Source organism: Aythya fuligula, chromosome 4 (genome assembly GCF_009819795.1).
Source record: "Aythya fuligula isolate bAytFul2 chromosome 4, bAytFul2.pri, whole genome shotgun sequence".
Lineage (NCBI taxonomy): Eukaryota > Metazoa > Chordata > Aves > Anseriformes > Anatidae > Aythya > Aythya fuligula.
This window is the reverse complement of record NC_045562.1, coordinates 13,101,915-13,128,242: the sequence shown is the minus strand read 5'-3', so window position 1 is coordinate 13,128,242 and position 26,328 is coordinate 13,101,915. Positions and strand designations below refer to the sequence as shown.

The 26,328-nt window shown below is 42.7% G+C and overlaps 1 protein-coding gene across 16 annotated transcripts in view; it reads right to left on the bottom strand.

Moving 5' to 3' along the window:
• The window catches only part of ADGRL3 (adhesion G protein-coupled receptor L3), a 509,872-nt gene that overhangs the window by 196,216 nt on the left and 287,328 nt on the right, over window positions 1-26,328 (bottom strand). For all 16 annotated transcript variants that reach the window (XM_032186442.1, XM_032186447.1, XM_032186430.1 and 13 more), the window contains exon 5: window positions 15,550-15,659. In XM_032186442.1, the coding sequence (XP_032042333.1) occupies window positions 15,550-15,659 (110 nt within the window). The remainder of the gene's footprint in view (window positions 1-15,549; window positions 15,660-26,328) is intronic.

Sequence of the window (26,328 nt, the reverse complement as noted above, 5' to 3'; positions counted from 1 at the left end):
TAGATCCGTTACACACACACGATTCATTCTGGGAACTTGTGCAGTTGAGATTGGCGGGCTGTATTTAGAACAGAAGTTGTTCTCAGTTTGAGGCTTTCTTACTGATCATTAACTACCACGCAGCTGGCAATGAAATCAACCTCACAATTGTCTTTTGAATGCGATAAACACGTAACTGGGTCATATCATCGCTGTGAATCATCTGTAGCCACTTTTACATCATGTAATTTAATATCCATTTGTAGAAGAGCTGACACTACCGCTCTATTCTTGTTCAATATTGGAAAATTTAATTGGCTACCTATTTGACTTCAGGCAAACGGTGATATAAACCAGACAAACTCTCACCTCTTGACCCTATTGATTGGCCAAAGTAAAACACACCGTGGATGCCGCAAAAGCCATGTGAGCATTAAGTTAGGCTAATTCTGCATTCCTGGGACTGAGCAGCCCTTCAGGACTCTCTGCCAGCACGACGAGAAAAAGTTATGAAAAAAGGGCCTGAGCTGAGCGATTAGCAGTAAATCCAACGCTCTACAAGCTGACATCCTCCTGGAGCCTCGTCTTCCAGGAGACCCTCTGCTCCTGAAAGGTGAGGTCAACTGCAAGGAACAGCATTTGGATTTAAGAGGCTGAAGCCTGTAAAGCCATAGTCACATCCATGCAGGTATATTTATGGTAGAGTAAGCGAGAATCCGAGAAATGAAGTGGAAGGAGCATCGAAGGGGGAGAGGAAGGGTGAATTTTCAATAAAACCTCCCTGAATTCAGGCAGAGAGAAAAGAAAGTGATAAATAATCTCTCTGCAGATAGCTTGCATCTCCACACTGTTTAATGGCATTCTTATACCCGATTTCCATGGACTCTGGATATCACATGAAAACCAACAAATCTTGGCTACCCGGGGCTCCTTCCAACAAATTCTGCTTTGCAATGAGCCTGTCAGCCTGCTCAGATTTACTCAGCCTGCAAACCGCGCTGCAAAGGTAACTGACTGCACATTAAATGGAGTAGCTCAGTGTTGGACAAGAAGCATCACAAGGAGGATGAGCACAGAGCAAGGGAAGAAGAAAGCTTTCGTGTCTTGTGGAGCTTCAAGCAGCCAGATCTGGGTGGTGGCAAGAGGCACTGGCTGAGGTACTCTTGCCAAGGTACCTTATCCATATCTTAGTCTGTTTCTTCTCACCCTGAAGTCTATGGGAAAATAAATCCTTTAGGCATTGCACAACTCCCACTGCACTCCTGCAGAGGGTGAGGAAGACCCATTGAGCATAATATCTCACTACAAAAAGACCAAGTATGCTTTTTCATTGGAAATCTTCTATATTCAGGTCTGCCCAACAGCACGACACAGGGAGTTTGTCCCATGCTTAGCAAAGGACACTGCAGAATTCTGATTCTGCCTGATAAAAGTGAAATAAATTGTATTTTTTCCAATTAAAATAAATACCTAATGCAGTACTTCAGAAACTTCTTGGTTAACTTTACAGCTTTATTTTGATTCACTTATTTTCTTTTCCTGAAGAGAGGGCTGCGTAAATGCTGCACTGTTAAGGGAAAGAAGTTCAAACTTTATATAAGGGCTTTTTGCCCAGTGTCTCTTGGCATGCTTCCTTGGGTTTTAGATTGCTTTGTATGGTGAAGCATTACAGAATAAGATAACACTGTGTTATCTAGGCACTAAGGAAGGGCTTTGCGCTAAAGAAATTGAGCCAGAATTTCTTTTCAAGGAGAGCAGAGAGTGCATTTGAATAAGCACTAAATTCAGCAGGGGAATAACTAATATGATTGGTTTTAAAGATGCAGAAATGAATATTTTGATGTATTATGAATGTTGTGTGAATTTTAAAAAGCTGGAGGAAGAACGTACTTGCTTTTTACTCCCATTTTCAGCCAACACGCTGTAGTAATTTTATAAATCAGAAAGTAAGCAAATGCTTGTGATTTTATTTTTGAAAGGCTACTATCACAAAATACCTTTGGCTCATTTGTTCTGGCAATATGTGCCTTAATGATGTATTTCACATCATAGCCAGCAAATGTTTTTGCAGCATGTTTTGTAGAAGTGATGAAGATTTTTAACAGCCTGTTCTCCACCAAATTAAGCACTGATCCTGCAGATGCTTACACAGTTTACTCGTTTCCACACAAGGCATGTGCACAGATAGTAAAACAGTAAAGATAGGCGCATGCTTAGAGAATGTAGTCTCCAAGATGGTCAGTCCAGTTTCTGAAGACTACTGGGCTGTGATGATCTGAACGTAAACGAGTTACACATTTGCTCTCATCTGGATCGCTCTTCAAGAGCCGTGCTTTTGTTCTGCAACGATCTTTCATGTGTTGTGTTTAGAGAAACCATTTTATTTCTCAAACAAAGCAATGCAACAGATATTGACTGAAAAGAAAATCGGCTTACTGAAGGAAAATGCAGTATTTTCCACAAAGCCAGGCACCTGAAAAAGCACTCATCAATGTCATCACGATACGCATTGGTCTTACGTTACCAATCGGCCCCTTACAGTAGCACTGCAAAAACTTCTTGAATCTGCAGGTAGGAAGTTCTGCAGGACCTCCATTAACCAAGGCCCCTTAGGAAGGGCTGACCAATACTTGTGCTTGCAACCATGAATCTCACCCTTGCCCAGACAGGTGCAGCTCTCACCAAGCTGAGCTGAAAAAGAGCAGGATCCTCTTACACCGGAATTGATGTTTGCTCACAGTTTTCCATCATGCAGTATTTCATGGTCTCCATTTTCAGGTTATTAAAATAGGATATTATCCAGCAAGTGGAGGGGAAGGAGGGGTCAGGGAGTTGGTTCCTGTCTCAGAAATGGCAGCTAAAGCTGCTGAGCAACATGTGTTTCTCATTTGAAATGTATCACTCATTCTTAAAAACAATAATACATACCATCTGTTGTAGCCATTCATAATTGATAAGATTTGGGCTGACTTTGACTGTGAAAACCCATTTTAACATGAGTATCAACACGCACACGAAGAAGTGTTGCAAAGCAATTTGTTGTTCCTTTCCATACATTACAGCCAATGATGGCCAACTGTCACTTGGCACACACAGGCTGCTCTGCAAACCCGATTCATCGAGCTACTGCAAGGCATCAGCATCTGCCCTCCAGAAAAATAGGTTAATAATTAGGCGCCATTTCCCTCCAACAGTTAATAACCAGATTGCTAGATGCTTGTATGACTGGACAGAATGGTTGACTCTGCGTCAACAGAGATATTCAAATGCAAGGATGCACAACAGAAAGCACTCTTTTTTCTCATAAAAAGTAAAAAAAAAAAAACGGAATGGTTGTCTTGTATACTCACTCTAGGGCTGGTTTGAGACTTTGATAGCCATTTAATTTTGTCTCTGAGAAGAGAAGGGAGGATGGAGTGGTCCCCTTTGAGAAAGAAAAGCCTTTCCTTTGCACTGCAAATGTCTCTCCCTATTAACATCACCGCAGCTCAAATTTCTCAGCTCACAAATCTGAAGCCCCAGACTCACCCAATTTATTAACCAAGGCTACGCTGAGTCTAATGCTGCCCAATTTCAATCCGTACATTCAAATTACCTCCAAGTCAACGAGAAAACTCCCAGGTGTTTCAGTGGGCTCTCATCAAAAGCATGGGCTCGGAGACAGCTACACCTTCATTAAGCCCATTGTTTGCTTGGTTTTAAACTCCAGAAATTAAAGATGACAATTTGACCAGGATGTGTTTGCAATGGCCTCGATTTGAAACACTGACTTTTTGTTTCCAAAGCGCCAGCGTGCGGATTTGTCACTTTATGATAATTGCTGTGTCCCCCCACACCACAGTCATCTGGAACATATTTCATTATTGACTTCATTTAAAACGTACACGGCATGTGCTCACTCTTCTGAGCAAGTCTTTAAATGGACAAAGGCTGATTTGTTCCTTCTTCACAAATCCAGCCTCAGCATGCAAAGCTATCCCCGGTTTAGGTTTATGCTGTTTGTGTGTAGCATATATAAAACGTAAACACGCTGACATTCATCAAGCTTTTAAGCACATGCCTAGGTGTAAACACACAGGTGGTCTCCCTGGGAAAAGCCCCAGTGAAACCTGGGGTACAACTGCAGACGTCCCCTGTACATGCAACCTGTGTAGTGGAAACACACCATGTGAACGAAACCTGCTGCCAGCACTCACACACGACTGCATTTTCGCTGTTATATTTTAATGTATGATGCCTCCACATTTGTAGCTTTCTATCGAGTATCAGCGAACAGCCTTCCCTTTTTCAGGTGCTGCTAACCTGAGTATAAATACTCGGAGCAGCAACAGGACACAAATGCAATTGAAGCAGGGCTAATTTCATTTTATGACAACAGAAAGACCACCAGTAGCGATTCAGTGCAATTTTACACCAAAGAGAGCCACTAGCCACTCCTTTCCTCTCTCCCAAGCGAGGCTACAATATCAAAGTCACGTACCTTACAATTTCAAGGTTTTGTGCCAAATCTTACCAATAATAAAAAAAAGTCTCCAATATCACTTACATATCGTTTCCTGAATTTTCATCTCCTTAGGGTCAAATTTTCAAGCCTGAGTCTGCATTGGCTACAACGCCTTCACACACACACCTCCCCTCCTCCTGCCCCCCTTTTAGCTGGGCTGCAAAAACATGGGAAATGTCTCCTAAGGTTGCATTCGGAATAGCACTTAAATGCACGTTTTGTTGCTTTAAATAGTAACATAGGTGGAGTAACTCTGGAGTGTTTCATATATAGACATTGGAAGTAGATTTCCAGGGAAGCTAAGCTTTCATTAGGGCACCTCAATGTAACGGGCTCATTTTCAGAATCCCACAGAGTGCAATAGCTCCTATCCTGTTTAGCAGAGCTATGATTTTGCAGATCTGAACATCCGAGGTTTCTGAAGCTTTCAGGTTTGCGTGTCTGTGTGGTCCCGCAGGCCTATGCGAGAGCTTAAATTGAAGAATGTGCAATTATTAATTTTTAAAGCAAAAGGATAAATGCCTGACACTACTTCTACTGTGATAAAAAAAAGAAAAAAAAAAGATGACGACTTGGTGGATTATGCAGGGATATGCTAGCCCCAGCCTCTGCTGAACTAGTCTGTGCTCTCCAGCAAAGACAATAGTTTCACTATGACAGACCACTCAATGCACAAGAGGGGAAAAAAAATATTGAGAGTTAATGAGGCACTGCTGAATAATACCTTCACAGAAGCAGAGAGAAACCAGGTAGATGTCATCTGCAAGGTAAATTAAAATTATACATCTCTGAGGATTATCAGTGAAATTTGAGATCTGGAAGGGAATTTGCTTTTGATATTGGAAGGGATAAATACTCCATGTAAATCCTTTTATGTGGGTCTGTAGAGCGGAACAGAGAAATTAAAGATAAATGAGATTAAGGCGTTTTTTAAAACTACATTAGACATATTTAAGTTACCCATGGAGGGAAAAAGACTTTGGAGGAGGAGATTAGTTTAGACCCTCAGCAGTACATTCATCTGGGAAATCATTTGGAACAAATCTTTTCTAATCGGAATCGGTCGCTACCCCAGCTCCCAAAAGGCAGCCAGCCCCCCCAGCCCCCTTCAGGAACAACCTGCCATAACTGCACAGGCTTTCCTCCAGCTAGATAGCGTCTGTAGGAAATGCACGAGCCTTGCAGCTCGTTGCAGCCGTGAGCTGGGAATCGCTGGCTCTGCAGCCAAGGTCTTCTTCCTGCAGTGCCGTGAGAGCTGATCAGGCAGCTGGCAAGGACATGAGCCCATTGAGCAAGTCAACATTTCTGCACTATCTGGCAACTGGCAAATTTTGGGTGAGGTTTAGGAAAAGAAACCCATAGAGATAAGTTTTATGTTTTTTTTTATCTCGAAAGGATGCCCTAGGGAGGGCCCCTTTGCCTCAGCTCCCCACAAATCCTGCCATTTAATTCCTCTTGGAAAGGGAGACAGAAGCTAACCAAAATCAAATGCTGTGCAGCCTGTGTTTCTGTCTCCCTTGCCAGAGTTTGAGGTATATACAACTATTATGGTTTTATACAGGCCTATATTGTTATTAAAAGTTGACTGGAAATGTTGTTAGCAAGGAAAGTGGAGGAAATGAGTAAAAAAAGTAATACATTCAGATCCATTTGGCTCTCTTCCTGGGAGCCCTTTTAATATAAAGAAACTCAACAAAGCTGTATTTTTAGATCTGGAAAGATGCGTTTTACTATTTCGCACACTAAAGGGATTTACCTTAATACACTCAAAATTTCCCCCTCCCTCCTCCTCCCTGATGTGCTAGAAGAAATGAACTTCAATCCTAAACTTAACCACTGGATACAGATATCCCCTTTTCCCTATTGGCCAGAATAAAAACCAATAAATGTATTTCATTTCTTTTGTGGATTTATAATAGCACCTGGCAAGGATGGTCTTAATCTCCTTACACTGCTTGCACCAATGACAGAAACCTTTGCGGTATTTATTGAGAGAGAGATGAAAGGATGATACGAATAAAATCTGGAAATATAAATATTATCTTCATGAAGATCTGCTATAAAATATATGAAATCCATATCGGCCTCTCTGGAGGGTGCTCGGCGTAATAGCGCAATTTAGACAATAGGTTGTTAAAGATGGGAAGAAATACATTCCTCTTAATGACACAGAATTGTTCAGAAACAATTGTCAGCTATGGGGTCATGGTTAGACAGCAAATTGGTGGCAAATACCTAGAGGTACACCTGTCAGGAGTAGAAGAGAAATACCGGTTAGTACAAAGGACCTAAAGCCGGTGGTTTCTTCCTGTATGTACTGCAGACAAGCATGATTGCAGGGGCCAGACTGCTATGTTTTCTAGCCATCTTTGTTAATTAACCCTACCCAGATATATTTCAAAAAGTAGAAAGCTGTTCCATTATTTGGATACGGAATCACCAGCCACTTAGGTGGGGGAAATCATGGATTATTAATGCATTGAGGAATTGGCCAGAATTTCATTATTCTTTCTGCCCAGCACGGTTACAATTTCCATTATTAGCTGAGATACTATCAATTACTCACTGTGCTGGAAATGGGTGCGACAAAGATGGATTTCTTGAAAAAGATGAACACCTTCAGAAAGCCTTGGGTTGCTAGAAACCTGGCACAAACTTTGCTGATACTGAAAGAAAGCTTCCCAGTGCCTTTAAAGACTTTTTGATTCAGATGCAAAGACATTCAGACAACAGATTTAAAAAAAAATTAAGCCAATTTTAGTGGAAGTGGCTAAACCCAGAGCAACGGTGTACACTTTCTTACCAGAAGTGGGACAAGACTGAGGAGGAATAACAGTGCTCTGAAGTCACGCTAGTAATTAAGTTACTCCCTTAGATTCATAATCTTCATAAAATGAGATAAATCTCACTTTTCATCACAGTTTTCCATCTTCAGCTTCCATAACAGAAACCAGTCATGGAGGCCTGAAGGAGAACTGACAGAGGTCGACATCAAGGAGAACATCCAACATGAGAAACACGCAGCATATCTATGGTAAAATCTTTGACTTATTTGAAGTCTAGGGTTCTGCAATGCAAAATTTGTGAGCAGGAGATGATGGTGGGGATGCAGATATGAATGTACTATCTGTTCCTCTACCACGGGAACCTTTTCAGATTATCCAAACAAAGGAAGAAACCTTCTCACAAGCATATTGGCTAATAACTGTAATGAACATTAAGCTACTGTCATGCTTAGCATGCTCCCTGACATTCCCCTCAATATGTTTGTGAGTTTTACTCTTGCAAACTTGTCACTGGTCTCCATTTCACTTTGCACCTACTTACGGATTAATTGGAAAGGAAAAAAAATAATTTCTTCTTAATTATATCTGTCACCAGGAAAAGAACTGCACCACTGCTGCTGTTTCTCTCACATATATTCCATGTTTCCTAAAAGATCCTCAGGATTTTCCAAAGAAATGGAAAAAGAAGTTCTGAATTTCCCTCAAAAAAAAAAAAAAAAAAAAAAAGTCAGCAAACGTAAAGTCATTTTTCTTGCTTTAAGTCTTTGTGTTTGGGCTGTGGGTGTTAAATTAGTGCCACATGTAGCCCAACACGTTGTGCCATTCAGACACCTGTTGGCAGATCATGCTCCTGGCTGCTGCTCTCATAGTTCATCATGTAACTGGTCAGTTCAGCCTTCAGTTAAAAAAGCCATTTTGTAATGTTGCAAAAAAAGAGTATTTTTCTTTGCACTGAAACACAAAAAGTCTGGAAGTAATGCACGTCTTACAATAGGGCTGACAAAGAAGAATGTGGAGGGGTGTACGTCCTCCTTGTGGTCAAATTAAACTCTCCCCTGCTATCTCCTGTAATATTTTGGTCTTCACTCTGCTTGAGCGTGAGACCTTCAACAACTATGAAGCTTGTAGGTGTCTGGCTTAAATGTCAGACTTCATTTTAAGGCTTACTTCGCTTCCATTATTACTTAGGAGTGCAGTTTGAAAACAGGATGGTCAGAGAAGTGACTCTCAAATATTCACGACTAAACGGGTACTTACTGCGGCAACTCTTCCATAACAATCTGCTAAGCTACAAAGCCATTTTTCTAACCAATATTAATACATGTCCATCAGACTTTGTCCTTACTAACTTTCACAGCAAATGTGGAATAAAATACCCTCGATAGCTGACAAGCTCATGGATGCCCAAGCTGTAACCTTGTCCAACCTTCTTCCCCTGACGCATTTCAGATCTAATCCAGTTCAGCTCAGCAGAAACATTATGATGTCTTTTCCAATAAATACGTGTGCACAATTCAAAGACACCAGGGAACACACCCTGTCGGGCATGCAGATAGGATTTTCAGAAGCAGCGTGTGCTGTAAAGACCAACACATCAGGTAGTGGAGGCATTTCAATACGCTAAGCCTGGGTGGTGAGCCAGTTCAGGGGCTGACCTGCCAAACACTCAAGAAAAATAAAAGAGAAAAAAGATGACTTTTCACAGAAACACCATGATGGCAGAAGTTGGGGAAGAAGTGTCCCACAATCTAGAGGAAAGGACAGAGATGACAGAGTCAGCAGGAGCTGGCTTTTCACAGGAACATGCTGGAAATTATGGATGGAGCAGGTTGTGGTGGCCTTCGTGATACAGAATTGGCTAACATTTGTCCAACTTCTCAGGAGAAAATCCACAGTACTCTGCTGACAGCAGGCCTTTAAACAAGTATGCATTACAGACATAAACACTTTAAATCACCTTATTCTTTAATTTTACTCAAATTCAACTCATATTTAAAAATGAAGCACGTTGTCTTACATCTCATTGACTTCACCATTTCTCACAAAAAAAAAAAAAAAAAAAAGATCTTTTTTTTCATCTCAGGCTACTCTCAAATTTTCAAACACATTTATTTCCCCCAGCTGTCAGCATGTAGTTTTCCTCCCATTCCTGAAAACCTCGCATTCACCTATTTCACAGATAGATAGCTCACAAATTTCGCAGATAGCTCAGCCTCCAGGCTAAGAGGCTTCAGGTTCGCAAAGCCCCGCAATATCGAGTTATTTTAATTAAGGGTGCTTTCCAGGCAGCTATTGTCTATGTGCACTCTCCCCACCAGTGAATAGTGAAAGAAGACTGATAGGGGAAGTAACAGGTCCTTTGTTTCTGCCTCCTTGGACAAAGGACCGACAAGCTAAACTGAGAATTTCAGTGCATACAAAAGAGGGTTTTTGGCCGCAGTGCCGGTGAAATTGTATGCCTTGGAAGAAAGGCAATTTGTCAGCAGGATACAAAGTAAAGAGTCTTTGCTCAGAAATAATCATAATGGGTACTTAGTTATTTTTTTATTATTATTATTGTTCCCAGCCCACGCGCCCAAATCATTTATTTAACTAAAACAAAGGATGCCTGGCTTTAGAGGGGAATTCACTCTTTACTGACCAAAGTGTCAATAGCCTTGTTTAATCCCTTGGCATTTTCTCCGTTTTCTCTGGGGGAAAGTTCTCTTGGGAAGAAAAAGGGAAAAAAAAAAAAATAGAGCAAAAGAAACTGGAGAAGCCACAAGCTCATTTGTTTACCAAAATATGGCATTGCTCTCGGTGGGCACACGCTGCTTCTCAAGCAATAGGGAAGGCGTCGAGAAAATGCACAAAGGGAAAATGTGGAGGCCTCATAAGAGTCTTACAGCACTTCAGAAATAATTAAGAACCATGTTCTTGGAAAAAAAAGTGGTCTCATTAAATTGTTTTCTGATTGTAATTTGCTCCCCCTTCTTTCCCTTTCCACCAGCAATCTCGGAGCGATGAAAATATCAGTTTGCGTTCTAGTGCTTGTATTCTCTTAAAAATGTCATTATTCAATTATCTGTCTATTCACTGGCCCTAAGGTCCAGTGGAGCAGATATTGTGAGCCTTCATTTAATGTTTTTAAATGCACTTCAGTCCACTTGTGATACAATAAAACTTTATTGAATTCTGTTCCCACATCACACTTACCATCCCTCACTTTTATTGATATGTGAGCCTATCTGCTCTTCTGTCAGCAATAAAAGGAATATTTCTAGCAAAGAAATGACCTTTCCTCCTATCAATATCGCAACTGGGAAATGTGATTTCAGTTTCCATGTTTAAAAATAATAATAACAACAAAAAGTCTTAAGAAAAGATGAACACTGCTCCACCATTGTTTTCCTTCCCTTTATTAGCATTAAAAGACTAGGAAAATGTCTGTACGCACCAAAGGTATTTGATCCCTCTCTAACATTTATTACCTAGAGGAATGGAAAGGGAGGACAATTCATCCTGCCTCAGAAGTCACATTTTTCCCTTGCAGGAAATAGTCCTTGGAATAGATCTTTCCGATATTAAAACCTGGTAGTAGACTTGTCGCCCGGACGAGCTGCAAGTTATCACAGTGTGATATGATAGGTGAGGTGCTGCCATGCCCAGGGCGTGAATCTCATTCCCTCCTGCTCCTGCAGCCCTTTCTATCAATGCAGCAACACGCTTGGGCCTGTGGAGCTCCCACCCTTTTTTTTTTTCCACTTTGCCCTGCTCTGTACCTCAGTATTTCTAAGTCTCCTGCAGGTTTTCACATTCTTTAATAAAACAGCTGTGTTTTGAAGGACAACAGCACACAAGATTTTTTTTGTTAACTTCAAAACCTAGAACCTAGGGGACTTCAGAGCTCAGGAAAAACTGGGTGTATTTGTGCACAGGCTATATGTGCATAGGCAAAACCAGTACACTGGTTTGGATTTGTCAGATTATAAATTGAAAATGTATATTTTGATTGATATATTATGATGCTTACGATGACAAGTAGCTCAGCAGCTCTCTTACCACCATTAGTCCTGTGGGACTGGAGACTCTTGCTTGTCACCAGTCTCGTGTATGGGCAGCATTGGATAAACCACTCATCTGCTTTCTGCACTGGCTCACAAGTAACACGGGAAGTTCCTCAGCACATTACAAAGATGAAATAAGGAAAATTATACTCCTAGACAGACTGTCACTATGAAAACAGGAGAATAAAAGCGCCATAAACAGACACATGCTGGAAGTGTTTCTGTGGTATCCACTGTCAGAGTGTTACACCCAGCTTCGCAAAACCACTTCCAACACGGCTGTTTCCATTACCCGTTTAGCACTGCCCAGAAAAGAAAGAAGGGGAGACGGATGTGCTAAGAAATAACAATAGAATACGGGATCACAGGGATCCTTGCAACACGGGGTTTCTCATACATACACACAGCAAAATGTAGCTTAAAATGCAGTCTCAGACATATCTCTGCAGTGTGCCACGTCTCCACAACAATGGCAAGCTGCAGGTCTACAATAGCACATATTTAATAGAAAACCACGGAAAAGCTCTCTTGGTCCATAACCATTAAAATAAAATTCAGCTGTAAGAAACATGGATTAAAAAAAAAAACAACAAAACAACAACAACAACAAAAAAAACCAACAGTATTTCAGAAGAAAAGGAGAGGTATTTCAAAGAGACATCAGAGGATAAAAAAACAGCATCCACCAAGGTCTGGTTTAAGACAAAATTAATTTGGTGACTGTTTCTGAGATCAGAAAAATATGGTAACTGATGCCAGTGAAGCCTATCAAATTAGGTCATCTTTTTACTTGCTGCAATCACCTGCTGCTTTTCACCTGATTGTTATTATCAGAGAAAAAAAAAAAAAAAAAAAGCACAAAAACAATACACGGTTTCTTGTAATGACTCCCCATTTATGTACATAGCATCTGCCATCGCATAAACTTACTGCAGGGTCAGGAAAATGAGGAGGGGATAGGACTAGCTCTATAGTTATCTGTTTTCCCCACGCTGAGAGTAACTGTAGCCTCATGAAATGCTCCTTGTCAGGGGTAACCCTAGCAAGCACACAGGAGTGCTACAGGGAGGGTAATATAAAGGGTGTTTTAAAATATATGAGCTACTGAAGTTAGGAGAGGAGGTTTTCCCCTCCTGAGAGGAAAGGGGGATATTTTCTTCTCGAAAATGTTCCACGTTATTGGAAGAGTGAAAAACGAAATTAAAATAAAATAAAAAAAATCACAAGAGAAGCGGGCAACCCAACTGAGAGTTTTAAGTTCCGTAATTTTCCTCTGAGGGAGTGTATACACTAGCCCTTTATTGAGTGTAAGTGTCCAAGGTCAGTCCTAACATCTGTTAAAGACGACTCCTAAACGCTGCTCTGCTGAGACCCACACGAGCTCCCCTCTGCCACCAAGCCAGCGCTTGGCTAAACCCTACCTCAAAGTCCACAAGCAACCACTCGAAACCTTAGGGAGCAAACCATCCGACCTGACAAAGCGAGCTGGAATTGCACACAAATATACGTGCCTGCTGAAATATTAATTCCTTTGTTACGCAACTGCTGTGTTTCTTCAGGAGATGGCCATCTGGTAGATGCTGCTGTGCACCAAGGGCTTGGTGCACGGAGCTGCGGAGCAAATGCCAGTGGCTGAGGAAGGATTTCCCTGGCATCGCCCTAGCAGCCCTGAAGAGACCATACAGCCTGCTCCCCTCCTGCAGCCAAGCATCCAGAACTGTAGCTGGGGTCAGGTAGCAGTGCCAAGAGAAATGGATATGAAAGGACTTGGGCAGCAACCCAAATTGGGCTGAAGCACCTGGGCTTGGTGACAAGAACCCAGTGGGAGACGGTGCTTCTGTGCAGGACCAGCTGAACCATGGCAAATGGCTGAGGCGTCACCGAGGGGGAAACAGATTTTATCCACCAGGAGTAGCTTTTGTCCAGATACACCCTTGCTGACCTCGTTTTCCTGAGCTCACCCCGTTTCCCGTTGCTTGTATGGTTTTTGCTTGTGGCACTAGCCACAGGGTGCTCCTGTGGCCCACGTGAGGAACATCTGCTAAGTCACGCCAGCCATTTTCAGAGAGAAGAAGTAAAAGGCAGTAACGAAGCCAGGGAGAGACTGAGGTATGAGAAGGCCTTAGGTTTCACACTTCACAGCAGCAGATGAGAGTGCACGGTTTCCATGAATGCAGGCTTGTGAGCCAACTTCCATGGTTCTACACTTGTGAGGATTTGACCCAAAATTTCAGTCAATGAAAGGACGCAGAACAATAAACCTGGGAGAAGGCATCCTATGTGCAATATGCTTGTCCCCCGTTTCCTCCCATAAGTCTACCCACATAGGCAGTATATTTGATTCATAAGCAAACAGAGCAAACAGCCACCAAAGTCACTAACTTAATTGCAAAGGTAGCACAGCTTGCTGTTGTTGTTGTTTTCCTCACATCATTCAGGTCATTAAAACACATTCAGTCCCTACTGTACATTTGGTACTGAGCAACCTCTCACAAGAGTTATTTTAAATCTTGTACATAAGGCCGATTAACACCTCGGGGCATAATATTCGCATATTACCTTTCTCACAAGGCACCACTATTCCTCTTTGTTTTATATACAACAAAGGCTACAGAGGGGTACTGGGTAATGACTATTGCTTTACCAGCCCAGTCTCAGGAGGGAACAGCATACCTCATGCAAATCACAAATCATAAGGAAATACAACCTGCTATGATAAGTAGAAACCTATCCCCCCTCACCCTCCCTACGCACAGCGTTGTTTGTACAATGAAAGACCTCATTTAGAGTGGAATACCTTCAAACCAGTCATTTGCTAGGGCAGACCTTAAGCCCTTAATGTCACGCTTCCCATGGGTTTAATAGCTCACCCCATAAAAAATATTCCATCACCGTATTTAGAAGCTGCACATTTTTGTGTAGAAAAATCAAATACAGACCCGCTGAGCACCCCCCCCCCCTTCGCCCGAAGGCAGAGACACACAGAGTCCCTCAGTGAAGAGAGATCCTTCTGCTCAGAGACGAGGTCTCAGCTGCAGCCCTCACTTTGAGGTTTCCAACTGCCTCACAACAAATGAAACCCCTTGCAACCTTTCCATGTCACAGCGGCAGGCAGGCGGTCACCTACCACACGAGGAACTGCGAGGTTATCGCTTCCCCTCCAGACAGCCTGCCCGGTGTCCCTCAGCCATGTCTGCCCTCCTGCAGCCCGTGCTTGAGGCAATGGTGCAGTGCCTGTTTGCAACAACGATGCTCTTAGTCCTCCAGCTGAATCTTAAGTTTCGGCACATTGAAGTCTCCCGATACTCTCTCAACAAAATTCTGTGGCCTAAAAGCACCCATTCCTGAGTCTGTCTTCTTATTTTGAGAGGTATACTATGAGCTTTGGGTTTTGGCCTTCGCAAACAGAAAACCTAGAAATAGCGCTGTTATTCACTGCTCAGCTCTTTACAACTGCTAATAAAAAAGTACACTCCTGGTATTACCGGTCTTACTTCTTTTTGAGGTATGCCATTTCTGACAGTATGACCATAAGTGCATCTAACAGATTTGCTTTCCACGGAAAGCAAATTCTGAGGTACACTTAACTTTTTGCAACTCTGACATTTCCCATTCAGCCTGTCTTGCTGTAATCCCAGATGACTGTCTTTCCGCCCTCAAAAATTCAGGCTAAATGGCAAGTATGCAATTTGCCTTCATAATTTTTGAAGCTTACAAATTAGTAGTTTCTACCATCAAACATCACGCTTCCCAAAACATAAGCTTTCTATCTCCTTGCTGTTACAATACTGTATTTAAGGCACTTATCAAATGTCACCAATTAAAAGGACACTAAAAGGAAGTGCACTGCTATTCAATGACAAGCATAAAGTTCTGGAAAGAGAAGCTATAAGCTAGCAATAATGTTTTATTCCTACGGTATATGCATTCACTATGTATACGTATTCACTAATGGAGCTTTACAAATGTTTTCCAAAAAGGTGACACATAACTGTAACGCTGCATAACAAGGCAAACATGGGGTACTATTAGGATATTTTTAACCTAAGCACAAACCTTGCACAGAGGACAATTTTTCATATCTTATCACCTCAGTCTCATATGATGCACATAGTTTGTCATTGAGTGTTTATTTGTCCTCAGGCAAGAAGAGACAAGCTCAAGGCTGGCCCAATCTCCACAATAAATCAGTTCTCCATTAAAGAAACAAATGCAAATATATCAAGATACATACTGTAAGGGACACATTCGTACTGAACTTCTAGGTATTTATATGTCCCAGGGCAAGGGTCTGGAAACACATCAGGGCCAGCCACAACTGCACATTGGGTCCGATTACTGCATCTGAAAAGCAAAAGAAGAGAGTCAGAAAACAGCCTGGGCAGAAGGACAGGTCTGGCACATCTTCTGGCACAGCACCAGCAGGGGTGAAGATGCAGAAACTGGGACTTCAGCATCAGCTCAGGAAGCTCCCACACAAAGGCTGATGGCAAACACTGACACACGTCCCCATCAGCTTATCACCGCTCTTTAGGCAGCCATTTTCTTGCATGCTGTCTAAATTCCAGCTAATTCATACCCATAAGATAATGCTTTGCCTGTACACATAATAAAGAGGCTTTTTTTCTTTTTTTTTTTTTTTTTTTTTTTTTTTTCCCAAAAGGGGAGATGAACAGTGGCAAAGCCCCTTCCCCTCCAAGCAGTTCTTACAGCACCAGGAGCTATTTTTTTCAGAACAAGTTGAGAGGAAGATTTATAAATAACGAATATGGGTGTGTGGCCCTCTAGTTCTTGAAATTAGCCTTAAATATCAATGTCACAACTAAATGAAATGTAAAAGCTAAAGCAACAACATTTGTGGCAAAAATAATCACTGTATATTTTACAGCAGGCACAATAAATAGATTTTACAAAATATTTATAAAATGTTTCCACAAAAATAATCATCTTGAATAATGTTGTTTAATGCAAAGCAAAGACTGGAAACAGTAACACTGAGAGGAAAAAGAACTATTCACCAAATACGCTGTCTAGAAATCTCTGCAGAGAGATCTGGACAGATTGGAGAGCTGGGCGATCACCAACCGCATGGAGTTTAACAAGAGCAAGTGCCGGGTCTTGCACGTGGGACAGGGCAACCCTGGCTACATGTACAGACTGGGTGACGAGATGCTGGAGAGCAGCCCTGCAGAGAGGGGTCTGGGGCTGTGGTTGCCGGCAAGCTGACCATGAGGGCTACGAAGATGTCAAAGGGCCTAGAGGGGAAGACGTAGGAGGAGCGGCTGAGGGCACTGGGCCTGCTCAGCCTGGAAAGAGGAGGCTGAGGGGAGGCCTCATGGCGGCCTACAGCTTCCTCACAAGGGGCAGTGGAGGGGCAGGCGCAGATCTGTTCTCTGTAGTGCTATCCAGTGACAGGACCCGAGGGAATGGGGTCAGGCTGTGACAGGGGAGGGTCAGGCTGGACAGCAGGAAGAGGTTCTTCACTGAGAGGGCTGTCGCGCACTGCAACAGGCTCCCCAGGGACACAGTCACGGCACCGAGCCTGTGGGAGTTTAAGGAGTGTTGGGACTGTGCTCTTAGTCATAGCTCTGAATTTTGGGGTAGACCTGAGTGGTGCCAGGGGTTGGACTTGATTGTCCTTGTGGGTCCCTTCCAACTCGGGATATTCTGTGATTCTGTGAAAATAGTATTTTTTCATACATAGCCAATACGCTTGTATTATCTGTAAATGGCTAAGTTTTCTTCAATCATTCTGCCCAGAATGGATGCATTTTCTGAGGTGGTATGTTTTCTTCTGAAAGCAAACATTATTCTCAGTGAAGGTCTTACTGTTCCCCTACACGCAGCAACCATTCCTATTGCAGCACTTGTCTTTCAGGTGAAAAGCACACCCAGGCTGGGCCCTGAAAGATACCAACCCTGCAGCACATATGGCTCACAGTTACAGGTGATTGATTTGTGTGTGTGTGTGTGTGTGAACACCCACATTTGCTTCTGTTGTCATGGTACAAGCACTTCTGTGTACAAGTTTCAAGTATTTGAGGGATGCAGCAAATACAAGCACTTCTGTGTACAACTTTCAAGTATTTGGGGGATTCAGGAAACAGCAATCCCATGGAGAAAATTCCTTCACTTTTTTTTTTTTTTTTTAACAAACAGGAGACAGAAATAAATAGAATTAGTCTTTGATTTTTTATCCTTTTGCATGCCAGAAAGAGATCTCCTAAGGGCTAGACCACTACATTTACTTTCTCTAAGATGCTGCCTCCTCTGATGTGACACGGGACCTCTGACCCCACTGCTCTTCTGGCAGAAGCCACAACATACAGCACAGAACACATTTAGCTCTGCAGTGGAAATGCTTTGTGTTTACCTGAGGCTATAGTTTGTCAGGCTTAATGAGGATTTTATTTGAGCCCATAAATTAAAATTGATTCATTAGTCACTGCCTTAAGCTCCATAATTTCTTTAATTTTACGGAAAGATTAATAAGAGCTGATACGCTTGCTCATCAGGCTCTTTTGCTGGATAACAGATAATCCAGAGGGCTGGGATGTTTTCATGTTTTCTTGTTGAAAGAAGCCAGTTATCACAGCAAGTGACTAGTTTTATCATACACACAGAAACATAATTTTATTAAAAGAAAGGATGACTTTGTTGTCCTTACCCTCACTACTACCAGACAGGTGGCTTGGCTGGGATATCACAGGTAGTTTGGACTGTGTGAGTGGGCAGCCTTCCAGGAGAGGCACTGAACATCATCCAAAACTTCACTTTCAACAAAAATCCTTTACTGGGCTCAATGTGCCTTTCAAAAAGCAATTGCACCAGCCTAATCAATAGTTTCGCTGGCAGTAGGGACAACCCTGGTCATGTTACATAGAATACAAGAGCAATGGATCAAAGAGACATTTCAAAATCCTGAGTCAGGATCCAAAATTATTAGGATTTTGAAAGGGGGGAGGAACAAGGAAGGAAGCAAGAACAGACACATTTAGGGCTCATCTGCATATGTTTTCTTGTTTTTCTGTCTGTAAAGAAGCATTTGCTTTGAATAGCCAAGCCTTTCTCTAAAGTCATTTCTTTTTCATGCTTTCAAGGCAGCAAGAACTTGGAACCAGCATTTTGAATGCAAAAAACAGAAGCAAAAACACGCAATCTAGAAAGCTCCAGGTTCGTAACCAATGTTTGAAAGCCTGGGTTATAAGCCCAACTGCTTCAGGCTGCTAACACCAGCTTTAATATCCCCCGAGGTGTGCTGTGTTCTGGAATATCACCACAATATAAGAGGTGAATGGGGAACGCGGGTTGCTAGGATGGGCTTTTTCCCCTTATGCTACCAAGTGCTGCAGCCTCCCTGTACATTAGCAGTTCCCTACATAGAGGATGGCAAAACACTTGCCTACCAAGCACAGAAACGTCAGAAGAAGGTGAGATCAAATTGTCAGTGCCACCTGGGGAAAAACAACTGAAAACAAAATGAAAAACTCCCAAACAAAATCTGAAATACTAAGTGGTATCAGTACCTCACATAACTTTCAAAGAAGGGCTCATAAAAACAATAAATAAAATCTTTCCCACACATATTTCGGTACATTTCATACCAGCAGCAAAACTGTGCCCTGTACTTGGCATTTTGAGTTTCTTTTTAAGACCTCAAGATGAAACCTGCAGGTTTTCACTCCAGCATGCTTAAAGGAAGAAGGCAATTTGGTCTAAAAATGTCAGAAAAAAAAAAATACCCATTCAACCAACTATTACTGTCAGACATCAGCCTACAAAAATTTTAAGGCAAGGAAGAGGTAAGAAACACTCATCGGTAAAACTTCGGTTGCCGTGGTTTTGCTCCTACTTTTTTCCACTTTTATAACAGCTTCTTGGTCTCTTTGGTTTTGTCATTTTTCATTCCAGACAGATTAAAGGCCCAGATGACACTAAGTGACACACAAGAGGTGACTTAGAAAAGGAGATGCGTAAAAGAAGATGCATCTGAAGCCTTGAAAAGGGAAGGAAAAACATGTAATTGTACCTTATTCTTTTTCCAGCAAACCAGCCCACGAGCAGCACTAGCTTTTCCTTCTAAATCACGGTATTTTACACTGATTTCTTGTGATTTCTTGGTGCTAATGGCAAAGCAGGCTCCTTTTATTTGCTGAGACGAATTAGGGCAACTGCAGCCAGGGAAAAGATAACTCAGGGATATGCCACCTTTCACCTCTACCTTCGAATTCTGCCCAAGTCAGTAATTGCAAAAAATCATTACCATGGCAAGAGCCCTTGGTGGCCTGCTGCCTGCTACGCATCTAATGAGTTGGGCGCCATCCAGCTTCTGGTAGGGATATGTCTCTGCTGCAAAGAGGGCTGCCCTAAGTGGCACCCTGTGCGTGTTTTTGTGGAGCCCACTGAAGCTAGCCAGCTGTGGAAAGGGGTCAGCATCCCCCTGCATTACACCGCAAAAAAGCAGCTCCACATCTTGCTCGATCCCCCTCCAACAGGGCAGGATCTGCTTGCATCACTGGCTCTAGGATAACAATATTCCAGGAAACCACAGTCACCCTTCTCCACATCCATCTATACCTCTTCCTACTGCCTTTTCATGAGCACCTCTTATTTCTAGTGCTGATTCATCGGCTCCTTCAAACAAATCTACTTTGCAAAGGTACAGGTGCCTAACAAGATCTGAAAATAAAGCATAACCTGAGATCTCCATTTTCACCCCAACTTGTGAGACTGAATGCCGTATGCTCAGGAAAAAAGAATGCCCCAAACCCTCCTAAAAAACAGCCTGAGGCACCCAGCATCTGAGAAACCAAAGTTCATATTATTTACATACATGTTTTGGAGAGAAAAGCAATCTCCTGGAAAGTACATAAACTGTCCAACTAACAAAAAAAGAAGAGTAGCTTTGTTATTTTTGCAACTATACTGATTTCCTCTTATCAAGGTAGCTGTTCTGTCTTTCAGATACGGAAAAATGTTTATCCTAGAAAAGAGGTGTTGATCCAGTACAACTGTAACAGAAAATCAGGATTATTTTTGCAGAACTTCTTCCTGTTCACTGGAAAATGAATTTCAGGAGTTTAATGTGAAACAATAATAATTCATGTGGTATTTGTTTTCCATTTACGACAGTGGGATTGAAGGAAACATTTGAGTTCAGAACCAGCTTCGGGGCTCAACTCTGTTTGCAACTCTCAATTCAGACTTTTTTTTTTAAAAAAAAAAAGAAAGAAAAGAAAAAACAACAACAATAAAAACTTAATTTCCCTTCAGCATACTTCCATTCCTTCTCCCTAGCAACATTTTTATGATTTTTAAGTGACAAGGTCATCTTATGATAGTAAGGGAGAAGCACTTTAAGACATAAACAGCTGCTTATTCCTGGTCTGACATCTTTGATTTTTTCCAATGCTGACATTGTTGATATATTTACCAAACCAGAAAGAAAGAAAGGAAGAATAGTTTGGCAGGTGATGTTTATTTTAGGCCTTTCCAGAAACTTTAATAGCACAGACATGTCAACAGCATCAGGCTAGACATGTCTGGGGTGTTGTGTTTGCCAGAAAAAAAAATAAAAAAAAAATGCAAAGACAGCACAAAATAAAAGATCAATCCCAAAGAGAAGCCTTTCAGCACTAATCATCACAGGCACATTAGCAGTAAGCCTTCCAGCTCCCCCCGCCCAGGCAGATGGGTCATTCGCCCCAGAAAAGAAAAGCAAGTGCCAAAAACCACGGGGGCAGCCTCCACAGAGCTAGGGACCTGGGAGAAGAGCAGGCAGAAATCTTTGCACAGGGCTGCAAAAAGCTTTGAGATCCAATTGTCCATTTCATCCTCAACACACGGTCTTCCTCCTGGTCCTTATCCCTCAGAGGCATTCTTCGGAGGTGGAGCAACCCTTGGTGTGGCCGGGAGCTCCTGTGAACGGGGTGTGCTGGAAGCCACTCCAAGTGGGGACATCACCCACCTCCCTCTGAAACCAGGGGGAAAGCAAGGATGCAGCTTATCAGACCTCAAAGCCGCTGAGTAGGGTCTCAAACACCTTTCAGGTGCTTAGCCTCTATCTCTTAACCAGCTCTCACGGCCCTGGTGGTTTCAGAGCTGTGTCTTGCTCAGAAGATGGATTTTCCTGGAGCCACTGTAGTCGCCTTCCTGACCCCGGCACTGAAATGCCCACTCCTAATCCACAGCTCTGAAATGCCTGATCTCACCCACACATAGCTCAGCTCTTAATATGTGCTTTTAATAGTTAAAATGTTTATTGGCCTACAACTTCAGGGCGCTTTTACACTATTTGCACTAGCTTTTAAAGACAGGAAGAACGAGAATTAGGCTATTGCAGGAGGGGTCTTAAACACAGCACGGAAAATTGCAGGCCACACGGCCATGAACCTGGCTTTAAACTGGAAAGCCCTGAGCTGCCATTTCCTTTACTGCTGTTGCCAAACCCTGCTTGTAACTCATTCTACCCTCCTTCTCCTGTAGCACAAGGCAATTCTTAATGCCTACGTGTGCCCACCGAGCCAGCTCATCTGTGTTCATTAGCACTAGTCACCAAAACCCAAAGATATTCTTTCCCCCTTCCCTCAGCTGAAACACCTATTTCATATGGGCTATTTTTTATGTAAAGACGAGGAAGCCATCATGTGACTAGACATGCTAATATAGCCAAGACATCAATATCCAAGCCTGTTTCTCAAGGTCTATTATACTTTTCTAATGGTTTTACAGTAAGAGACAGACTTAATTCATTATCCTTCATGGCAACGCTGCAAGACATCCTTTTCCTTCTCTGAAACACGAAAATCTTCTCTCTGGATGACTGCTTAAAGAAAAAGCCTGTCATGGTGAATAAATCATCCAGGAGTGTGTTCTTCCCTGTCAATATGTGATATTTCCAAATCAACCCTTTAGGAAGGGCCAAAAAGAAAAAAAAAAAAAAAAGATAATAATACCCTGGAGAAAGTAAACAGGAAGCAAAGAGAAAATTCCCTGATAAGAGGAGTCTAAGTGGAGGCAACACGATGGCTTGCAAATAAGAGGAAAAATTAAAGAGAAAAAAAAAAAAAAAAAGGAAAGGAAAAAAGAAAAGGAAAGGAGGCAGCGGAGTGTGGAGGGGGAGAAGAGAACCACAAGCCCTGGGAAAAGCCTCTGGTTCCCCACATTTGCTTTCAATAACGTTCTGCACAAAAGCAAAGCCAAATCCTCCGCATGTGTAGCTTTCAAAAACAAAGAATTCCTCAACAGAACCTTTCCCTGCCTCTGCAAAACCTTAAAAGCAAAGGACCTAATGACAGGGAGATGAAAATCCAGTTCCTGTAACATTCTCTTCATTACGAATTGGTCTTTTTTATTGATCTCTCGGAGCATGGAGAAGCTGGCTCTCCAACCTCTGCTGTGCGGTGTAATTATCTGTGGTGTTTAATGCTAGCACAGACGAGTCCCGCTGCACGCTGCATTTTGTTGTTTTATTGACGGGTTTTAATTATCTATCCAGGTGCCCGAGCTGTCAGCGAGGCTGCTTCTTATGTGATCAAACTAATAGAGAGAGAGGCACCGAGCACTCTAATTGCAGCCACACCAAGCGGCTCCGTGGAAGCACGCCAACGAGATGCATTTAAACCGCTATGGTTATTGTAAAATCTTACGATGTTTTATTTGAAATAGATTCCTCTCCCTATAGCTTAGACCCATTTCATTCCTCTGATTATTATTTTATATTAAGCAAAGCAAGACTGAAGAAAAACAAACCACTGAAACCACACCAAAACCCGAGCCAGGCAAACAGCAGAAAAAGCCTGCGGAGCCAACCTGAATTTGAGCAGTAAAGGTCACCGAGGGGACTGCCTAGATGTATGAAGGAGAGCCTGGGAGCAAGATGGAAAACAGGTCCTGGAAATAATTTAATACCAGTTTTACATAGGAAAAAAAAGAAAAAAAGGAGAAAAAAAAATGTAATTAAGCCGTTTCAACTCATTGATAAGGCCCTTAAATTTTAACAAGAAACATTTAACAGCAAATTCACAAGATTTAACAGATTTAAGAGCAATCCAGGGCACCCCTTGACATGCTGCATCTGCTCCAATGCCAGGGATTCCTCAGCTCAGGAGGTTGAGGTCTGGGGCAACACCTGCCAGTGGGGACAGCACGGATTTGTCACCCAGCCTCCAAAGGATAGTCCCCAGAGGCAACAAAAGCTTTCTCTTTCGTGCTGCACCCTTGTGTGCGTTAACTTTTCTCCCTCACATCCCCAAAGGCAAGCAACAAGCACCTCAAGAGGAAAGCCTGACAAGTGCCTTGTACTAATGTGCCCGGCTACAGCCAACCTGTGGCAACGGGGAACCCGAACTTGCCTGTTGCAAGAAACACTCGTCATTAGGTCAGAAACGACAAAACGACAGCCTGTCCAAGCAATCCGGTGTGTTTGGAAAAAAAGGTTTGGGTTAGCATGGAGAAAAACTGCACTGAGCACTCTGAAGTAGTCCCAGTGTTGCTCCAGCAGCGAGGAGCTCAGGACACAAGCAGGTTTGCAATGCTATCGCCTTTTCTTGTATGCATTTGTAGGGCTGAAAACAAAACCAGGCAAGCCTTCAGGCTGTAAAGCTCATCTTTTAAAGGACTACATCTCCCCTTTTACAGGTACTTTACTTCTTCCAACTCCATAAACTCCTGTAGCACCCTAATAAAAATCCACTTTACAAAACACTGGCAGGATATCTGGAGAGGAGAGTAAACACCTAAAACAAACCAACCCATAAAATGCTCAGTGGTTTAGCCAGAGTTAACACTAGTTAAAATAACTGTGAACAGAAAACAGTCTGGCTTTTAATTTGGGTTAGGAGGTCAAATTAAAGGCTAGAGGAGGTCTGGGCTGGATTTCAGCTGGCACTCCACCCTACTTTGTCTTCATTGCCATTTTAACGCAAGCCAATGCAAGCTAAAGCCCCTTTTTTTTTCTGCTTCCTCAGCGCTGCCATCAGGAGCTGGGATAGCCAGAGCAACAGGTAAAGGGTTATTTCCTCCACGAGAGCTCTGAAATGCATTCAGAGCAGACTACCATTACCTACTCATCCCCTGTATCTGCAGCACAGGGAGGTGGCCCAAAAAAAGAGGTGATGCTATGGCAGACACCAAGGAGCCTCACACTCACAGAGCAGCCCACCTTGGTGGGTGGAGGTCCCAGCCTGCAGCTGGTGCTGACAGCTCCTGATGCCCAGGACTTTTTCCCATGTCTGTGCAAGACATTGGGATGTGCTCACAAGCCTACCATCTTCGCTGTGCCAGGCAATGCTGCCCCTGTGCATGCTCAGCCTGCTGGAGGGCTGCTAATTCATGCTGCAGGCAGCAACAGCCTTGGCTACTGCAGTGGGAACAGCCAGAGCTTGGGTCAGGACCACACATTTCAGGGCAGAGAGGAGAGGTGGCTCATGTGTGATGCGCTTCACCTTCCCAGGCATCAATAAAAAGACTTGATTTTCTTTTCCTGTCATTCTCAAAAGCTGCTGCTACACTCCACCTCTCCTCTCCTCAGAAGCCAGTCATCCTGAAGGCAAATCGGAACATTTAGACACCTTTTAAATATATTAATAACAGCTGATACAAAAGGTACTTAGTCCTGTTCTTAAAAAGGGAAGGGAAAATCTTGTATTACTTCCACTGCATCCCCACTCAATAATTGTCACATTTCCTTGCAGTACAAGGAAGGAATTACACAGCCTGTAACAAACGTGATGCTGCAGTTCACTGTCAGCACCCAACGCTTCCCTCCTGGCCAGTGACAGATTCCTGCAACAGGAAGAAGCGAGATTAGCGAACACTGTCTCTAAACAGGCTAAAATAATCTGTATTCATGGGCTGGTAGGTTTAATGTATTAGCCTTTCACCTCTGTGAATAGGGTTAAAGAAAGGTTTTGGGCCAAAATCATTTGTACCGCACTCCATCTCAAATTTGACATAATAATTGAATGTCTGAATGAAACAAAAATGAATACGTCCAAACAGCACAGGAGGTCAACGCTGGGCAACTCCCTGATGAACTCAGGAGTGAACTGGAGGCATCGATGCAGCACTGTTTCTAAAACCCAGAGCAACCTCTCTCTTCATCACTCTTGCCAACGGCATGATACCGAGGTGATTTTTTGTGAAGGTCCACGGTTTCTAGTTATGAAAGCAAATGCCCCTCAGCCTTGTGGGGGGAAGGCTGCGATAGGGAGCTTCCCAACCAAGTGAGTCATAGGATCAACACGTGACAGGTTATGCCTTTAGCATCACGGCTAAATCAGTTCAGACAAAAAGACAGTATTAATGAATGGAACAGCCTGCCGGGGTCATATACTATTAATACAGCATCTGTTAACAGAGCCTGAGTTCGTACAGCACCTTGTGCAAAGAAGTCTTGGCCAGTCTCTGGCTCAGGCACTAAAGCAGTAAAAATAATAATCAGAAACAAACCAAACTTTCTCAAAAAAAAAAAGAGTCCTGAAATGAACCAAGTATGGTTTTGATATTCAAAAGGGATTATTTTTTTATTCCAACGTAGCCAACTCTGCCTCTTTGATCTCCAGCCCAAAGCTTGAATAAAGGCAGCCTGCACTTTGATTCTAAGCTCTAGAGAGAGCACAGCATCACAAAACCTTCATGCGCTTTCCAGCCCAGTGTTGCCTAGCCAAAGCATATACAGAAGGAAACTTCTTTTTTTTTTTTTTAATTAAATAAATAAAAAGCCTAATCTTAGACGTATTACTTGAAACTGCCATCGTCAAGCTCCTCACAGTGTCTAAACATAGCACCAACCTTTCTGCGGGTGCATGCAGAAACGGGGGAGCAGGTGAAGGGATGCATTTTGGAGTGCATTGGCCCAGCAGATCCACTGGGCATTCTCAGTCGTGCTCAACACACAGCTGACAGATGCCTGGGATCACACACCTCTATCCTCCCACCACGCCATTCCCTCCCCGCCTGTCCTTCCCCATCCTTCCTGGGGGAGTTTTCAGCTCCACATGCACACCAGCTT